At 33.1% G+C, this 7,867-nt stretch overlaps 1 protein-coding gene across 1 annotated transcript in view; it reads left to right on the top strand.

The window, feature by feature from the left end:
• Positions 1-449: 449 nt before the first annotated feature.
• Positions 450-7,867, top strand: part of LOC128221601 (serine-rich adhesin for platelets-like) — a 28,680-nt gene continuing 21,262 nt past the window's right edge. The window contains exons 1-6 of the mRNA XM_052930208.1: positions 450-471; positions 1,078-1,177; positions 1,687-1,741; positions 3,097-3,208; positions 4,509-4,645; positions 5,212-5,312. Of these exons, the coding sequence (XP_052786168.1) occupies positions 450-471; positions 1,078-1,177; positions 1,687-1,741; positions 3,097-3,208; positions 4,509-4,645; positions 5,212-5,312 (527 nt within the window). The remainder of the gene's footprint in view (positions 472-1,077; positions 1,178-1,686; positions 1,742-3,096; positions 3,209-4,508; positions 4,646-5,211; positions 5,313-7,867) is intronic.

Raw genomic sequence — 7,867 nt, 5'->3', positions numbered from 1 at the left:
TAATGATTGATTCTTCGAATTAATGAATCCTTTTTTCCTAATACACGAAAATTGAAAAGCCTTTTTCTGTTGGTTTTAGAAATCTTACAGTGAAAATGCTTAAAGGTGCCAGCATCCTTTTCCAAGATGTCTTTAACCGAACTCGAGTAGCAGAAAATGTTTATTTCATTTTCGTGTATGTCAAAATATAATATTTTTAAATAAAAAGTTTTACATTGGAGAGGTATAATTTGTACAAGTCTAAACGTGGTTAATAATAAATGGTAGGAAAGGCTCATGAAATGAGAGTGCAAACCAATATAAAACTGATTTTTGTCATATGATTATACTTGTTAGTGCATCGGATTTTCATATAAAAATCAATGTAACAGCGTCCACGGTACCTGAAGCGTGGCCAAGCATCCAACCGGAAGAGATGGCCTTTGCAGTGGAGTTGGCGAAGAGGCGTTATGCAGCTACAGCAGCAGTCAGGTTTGCGTAAGGTTATGTGGACAACTTCATCGACAAAGATATGTATTATTTTGCTCACATTTTTGTATAAGTTTTTGTTTGCACTATTTGGATCAGCATTGTTTTTTTTTAAACATTTCATCTTGGAAGAATGTTTTAACTAATTATGTCACTTTACATTTCATAGCCTTATGATGAATTAATTGAAATATAAGGACAACATTTTAAAAGGTTTTTGTTAAATCGTTTTTTTAACATATCAATGATTCTTCGAATTAATAAATCTTTCTTTCCAAATACACGAAAATTGAAAAGGCATGTTCTGTTGGTTTTAGAAATCTTACAGTGAAAGTGCTAAAAGGTGCCAGCATCCTTTCCCAAGATTTCTTTAACCAAACCCAAGTAGCAGAAAATGTTTATTTCATTTCCATGTATGTCAAAATATAGTATTTTGAAATAAAATGTTTCACATTGGAGGGGTATCATTTGTACAAGTCTAAACGTGGTTTATAATAAATGGTCGGAAAGGCTCATGAAATGAGAGTGCATAACAATATAAAACGGATTTAATTCATATGATTATACTTGTAACTGCATCAGGTTTTCATATGAATCTCATTGTTACAGCGTCCACGGTACATGAAGCGTGGTCAAGCATCCAACCAGAAGAGATGCCCATTGCTGTGGAGTTGGCGAAGAGGCGTAACGCGGCTACAGTAGCAGTCAGGTTTGCGTTAGGTTATGTGGACAACTTCATCGACAAAGATATGTATGATTTTGCTCACTTTTTTGTATAAGTTTTTGTTTGCACTATTTGGCTCAGCATTGTTTTTTTTTTAAAGCGATTCATCTTGGAAGAATGTTTTTACTAATTATGTCACTTTATATTTCATTGCCTTATGATGAATTAATTGAAATATATGGACAACATTTTTAAAGGTTCTTGTTTTATCAGTGATTTTATTAAACATATCAATGATTCTTCGAATTAATGATTCTTTCTTTCCAAATACACGAAAATTGAAAAGGCATGTTCTGTTGGTTTTAGAAATCTTACCGCGAAAGAGCTAAAAGGTGCCAGCATCCTTTCCCAAGATTTCTTTAACCAAACCCAAGTAGCAGAAAATGTTTATTTCATTTTCGTGTATGTCAAAATATAGAACATTTAAATAAAATGTTTCACATTGTAGGGGTATCATTTGTACAAGTCTAAACGTGGTTTATAATAAATGGTAGGAAAGACCTGAAGCGTGGCCAAGCATCCAACCGAAGAGATGCCCTTGGCAGTGGAGTTGGCGAAGTGGCGTGACGCGGCTACAGTAGCAGTCAGGTTTGCGTTAGGTTATGTGGACAACTTCATCGACAAAGATATGTATTATTTTGCTCACATTTTTGTATAAGTTTTTGTTTGCACCATTTGGCTCAGCATTGTTTTTTTAAACGATTCATCTTGGAAGAATGTTTTTACTAATTATTTCACTTGATATTTCATGGCCTTATGATGAATTAATTGAAATATATGGACAACATTTTTAAAGGTTCTTGTTATATCAGTGATTTTATTAAACCTATCAATGATTCTTCGAATTAATGATTCTTTCTTTCCAAATACACGAAAATTGAAAAGGCATGTTCTGTTGGTTTTAGAAATCTTACCGTGAAAGTTTCAAAAGGTGCCAGCATCCTTTCCAAAGATTTCTTTAACCAAACCCAAGTAGCAGAAAATGTTTATTGCATTTTCGTGTATGTCAAAATATACTACTTTTAATAAAATGTTTCACATCGGAGGGGTATCATTTGTACAAGTCTAAACGTGGTTTATAATAAATGGTAGGAAAGGCTCATGAAATGAGAGTGCAAAACAAAATAAAACGTATTTAATTCATATGATTATACTTGTAACTGCATCGGGTTTCATATGAATCTCATTGTTACAGCGTCCACGGTACCTGAAACGTGGCCAAGCATCCAACCGAAAGGAATGCCCTTTGCAGTGGAGTTGGCGAAGTGGCGTAACGCGGCTACAGTAGCAGTCAGTTTTGCGTTAGGTTATGTGGACAACTTCATCGACAAAGATATGTATTATTTTGCTCACATTTTTGTATAAGTTTTTGTTTGCACTATTTGGCTCAGCATTGTTTTTTTAAACGATTCATCTTGGAAGAATGTTTTAACTAATTATGTCACTTTATATTTCATTGCCTTATGATGAATTTATTGAAATATATGGATAACATTTTTAAAGGTTCTTCTTTTATCAGTGATTTTATTAAACATATCAATAATTCATCGAATTAATGATTCTTTCTTTCCAAATACACGAAAATTGAAAAGGCATTTTCTTTTGGTTTTAGAAATCTTACAGTGAAAGTGCTAAAAGGTGCCAGCATCCTTTCCCAAGATTTCTTTAACCAAACCCAAGTAGCAGAAAATGTTTATTTCATTTTCGTGTATGTCAAAATATAGTATTTTAAAATAAAATGTTTCACATTGGAGGGGTATCATTTGTACAAGTCTGAACGTGGTTTATAATAAATGGTAGGAAAGGCTCATGAAATGAGAGTGAATAACAATATAAAACGGATTTAATTCATATGATTATTCTTGTAACTGCATCAGGTTTTCATATGAATCTCATTGTTACAGCGTCCACGGTACCTGAAGCGTGGCCAAGCATCCAAACGAAAGGGAATGCCCTTTGCAGTGGAGTTGGCGAAGAGTCGTAACGCGGCTACAGTAGCAGTCAGGTTTGCGTTAGGTTATGTGGACAACTTCATCGACAAAGATATGTATTATTTTGCTCACATTTTTGTTTAAGTATTTGTTTGCACTATTTGGCTCAGCATTTTTTTTTAAACGATTCATCTTGGAAGAATGTTTTTACTAATTATGTCACTTTATATTTCATGGCCTTATGATGAATTAATTGAAATATATGGACAACATTTTTAAAGGTTCTTGTTATATCAATGATTTTATTAAACATATCAATGATTCTTCGAATTAATGATTCTTTCTTTCCAAATACACGAAAATTGAAAAGGCATGTTCTGTTGGTTTTAGATATCTTACCGTGAAAGAGCTAAAAGGTGCCAGCATCCTTTCCCAAGATTTCTTTAACCAAACCCAAGTAGCAGAAAATGTTTATTTCATTTTCGTGTATGTCAAAATATAGTACATTTAAATAAATTGTTTCACATTGGAGGGGTATCATTTGTACAAGTCTGAACGTGGTTTATAATAAATGGTAGGAAAGGCTCATGAAATGAGAGTGCAAAACAATATAAAACAGATTTAATTCATATGATTATTCTTGTAACTGCATCAGGTTTTCATATGAATCTCATTGTTACAGCGTCCACGTTACCTGAACCGTGGCCAACCATCCAACCGGAAGAGATGCCCTTTGCAGTGGAGTTGGCGAAGAGGCGTAATGCGGCTACAGTAGCAGTCAGGTTTGCGTAAGGTTATGTGGACAACTTCATCGACAAAGATATGTATTATTTTGCTCACATTTTTGTATAAGTTTTTGTTTGCACTATTTGGCTCAGATTATTTGAAACGTTTCAATTTTAAAGAATGTTTTTAATAATTATGTCAATTACAATTCATAGCCTTATGATGAATTAATTGAAACATATGGATAACATTTTTAAAGGTTCTTGTTATATCAGTTATTTTATTAAACATATCAATGATTCTTCGAATTAATGATTCATTCTTTCCAAATACACGAAAATTGAAAAGGTGTTTTCTGTTGGTTTTAGAAATCTTACCGTGAAAGTGCTAAAAGGTGCCAGCATCCTTTCCCAAGATTTCTTTAACCAAACCCAAGTAGCAGAAAATGTTTATTTCATTTTCGTGTATGTCAAAATATAGTACTTTTAAATAAAATGTTTCACATTGGAGGGGTATCATTTGTACATTTTTAAACGTGGTTTATAATAAATGGTAGGAAAGGCTAATGCAATGAGAGTGAAAAACAATATAAAACTGATTATTTCATATGATTATACTTCTAACTGCATCGGATTGTCATATGAATCTCAATGTTACAGCGTCCACGTTACCTGAAGCGTGGTCAAGCATCCAACCGGCAGAGATGGCCTTTGCAGTGGAGTTGGCGAAGAGGCGTTATGCGGCTACAGCAGCTGTCAGGTTTGCGTTAGGTTATGTGGACAACGTCATCGACAAAGTTATGTATTATTTTGCTCACATTTTTGTATAAGTTTTTGTTTGCACTATTTGGCTCAGAATATTTTTTAAACAATTCATCTTTAAAGAATGTTTTAATTAATTATGTCACTTAACATTTCATAGCCTTATGATGAATTAATTGAAATATATAGACAACATTTTAAAAGGTTCTTGTTAAATCGTTTTTTTTAACATATCAATGATTCTTCGAATTAATAAGTCTTTCTTTCCAAATACACGAAAATTAAAAAAGCATTTTCTGTTGGTTTTAGAAATCTTACAGTGAAAGTGCTAAAAGGTGCCAGCATCCTTTCCCAAGATTTCTTTAACCAAACCCAAGTAGCAGAAAATGTTTATTTCATTTTCGTGTATGTCAAAATATAGTATTTTAAAATAAAATGTTTCACATTGGAGGGGTATCATTTGTACAAGTCTAAACGTGGTTTATAATAAATGGTAGGAAAGGCTCATGAAATGAGAGTGCATAACAATATAAAACGGATTTAATTCATATGATTATTCTTGTAACTGCATCAGGTTTTCATATGAATCTCATTGTTACAGCGTCCACGGTACCTGAAGCGTGGCCAAGCATCCAACCGAAAGGGAATGCCCTTTGCAGTGGAGTTGGCGAAGAGTCGTAACGCGGCTACAGTAGCAGTCAGGTTTGCGTTAGGTTATGTGGACAACTTCATCGACAAAGATATGTATTATTTTGCTCACATTTTTGTATAAGTTTTTGTTTGCACTATTTGGCTCAGCATTGTTTTTTTTTAAACGATTCACCTTGGAAGAATGTTTCTACTAATTATTTCACTTTATATTTCATGGCCTTATGATGAATAAATTGAAATATATGGACAACATTTTTAAAGGTTCTTGTTATATCAATGATTTTATTAAACATATCAATGATTCTTCGAATTAATGATTCTTTCTTTTCAAATACACGAAAATTGAAAAGGCATGTTCTGTTGGTTTTAGAAATCTTACCGTAAAAGAGCTATACGGTGCCAGCATCCTTTCCCAAGATTTCTTTAACCAAACCCAAGTAGCAGAAAATGTTTATTTCATTTTCGTGTATGTCAAAATATAGTACATTTAAATAAAATGTTTCACATTAGAGGGGTATCATTTGTACAAGTCTAAACGTGGTTTATAATAAATGGTAGGAAAGGCTCATGAAATGAGAGTGCATAACAATATAAAACGGATTTAATTCATATGACTATACTTGTAACTGCATCAGGTGTTCATATGAATCTCATTGTTACAGCGTCCACGGTACCTGAACCGTGGCCAAGCATCCAACCGAAAGGGATGCCCTTTGCAGTGGAGTTGGCGAAGAGGCGTAACGCGGCTACAGTTGCAGTCAGGTTTGCGTTAGGTTATGTGGACAACTTCATCGACAAAGATATGTATTATTTTGCTCACATTTTTGTATAAGTTTTTGTTTGCACTATTTGGCTCAGCATTGTTTTTTTTTAAACGATTCACCTTGGAAGAATGTTTCTACTAATTATTTCACTTTATATTTCATGGCCTTATGATGAATTTATTGAAATATATGGACAACATTTTTAAAGGTTCTTGTTATATCAATGATTTTATTAAACATATCAATGATTCTTCGAATTAATGATTCTTTCTTTCCAAATACACGAAAATTGAAAAGGCATGTTCTGTTGGTTTTAGATATCTTACCGTGAAAGAGCTAAAAGGTGCCAGCATCCTTTCCCAAGATTTCTTTAACCAAACCCAAGTAGCAGAAAATGTTTATTTCATTTTCGTGTATGTCAAAATATAGTACATTTAAATAAATTGTTTCACATTGGAGGGGTATCATTTGTACAAGTCTGAACGTGGTTTATAATAAATGGTAGGAAAGGCTCATGAAATGAGAGTGCAAAACAATATAAAACAGATTTAATTCATATGATAATACTTGTAACTGCATCGGTTTTTCATATGAATCTCATTGTTACAGCGTCCACGTTACCTGAACCGTGGCCAACCATCCAACCGGAAGAGATGCCCTTTGCAGTGGAGTTGGCGAAGAGGCGTAATGCGGCTACAGTAGCAGTCAGGTTTGCGTAAGGTTATGTGGACAACTTCATCGACAAAGATATGTATTATTTTGCTCACATTTTTGTATAAGTTTTTGTTTGCACTATTTGGCTCAGATTATTTGAAACGATTCAATTTTAAAGAATGTTTTTAGTAATTATGTCAATTACAATTCATAGCCTTATGATGAATTAATTGAAACATATGGATAACATTTTTAAAGGTTCTTGTTATATCAGTTATTTTAGTAAACATATCAATGATTCTTCGAATTAATGATTCATTCTTTCCAAATACACGAAAATTGAAAAGGCATTTTCTGTTGGTTTTAGAAATCTTACCGTGAAAGTGCTAAAAGGTGCCAGCATCCTTTCCCAAGATTTCTTTAACCAAACCCAAGTAGCAGAAAATGTTTATTTCATTTTCGTGTATGTCAAAATATAGTACTTTTAAATAAAATGTTTCACATTGGAGGGGTATCATTTGTACATTTTTAAACGTGGTTTATAATAAATGGTAGGAAAGGCTAATGCAATGAGAGTGAAAAACAATATAAAACTGATTATTTCATATGATTATACTTCTAACTGCATCGGATTGTCATATGAATCTCAATGTTACAGCGTCCACGTTACCTGAAGCGTGGCCAAGCATCCAACCGGAAGAGATGGCCTTTGCAGTGGAGTTGGCGAAGAGGCGTTATGCGGCTACAGCAGCTGTCAGGTTTGCGTAAGGTTATGTGGACAACGTCATCGACAAAGTTATGTATTATTTTGCTCACATTTTTGTATAAGTTTTTGTTTGCACTATTTGGCTCAGAATATTTTTTAAACGATTCATCTTTAAAGAATGTTTTAATTAATTATGTCACTTAACATTTCATAGCCTTATGATGAATTAATTGAAATATAAGGACAACATTTTAAAAGGTTCTTGTTAAATCGTTTTTTTTAACATATCAATGATTCTTCGAATTAATAAGTCTTTCTTTCCAAATACACGAAAATTAAAAAAGCATTTTCTGTTGGTTTTAGAAATCTTACAGTGAAAGTGCTATAAGGTGCCAGCATCCTTTCCCAAGATTTCTTTTACCGAACCCAAGTAGTAGAAAATGTTTATTTCATTTTCATGTATGTCAAAAAGTAGTAAATAA

This window comes from Mya arenaria, chromosome 16, assembly GCF_026914265.1.
Source record: "Mya arenaria isolate MELC-2E11 chromosome 16, ASM2691426v1".
In the NCBI taxonomy this organism is placed as follows: domain Eukaryota; kingdom Metazoa; phylum Mollusca; class Bivalvia; order Myida; family Myidae; genus Mya; species Mya arenaria.
The sequence above is the reverse complement of the archived record's forward strand: the minus strand, read 5'-3'. Positions and strand labels throughout refer to the sequence as shown.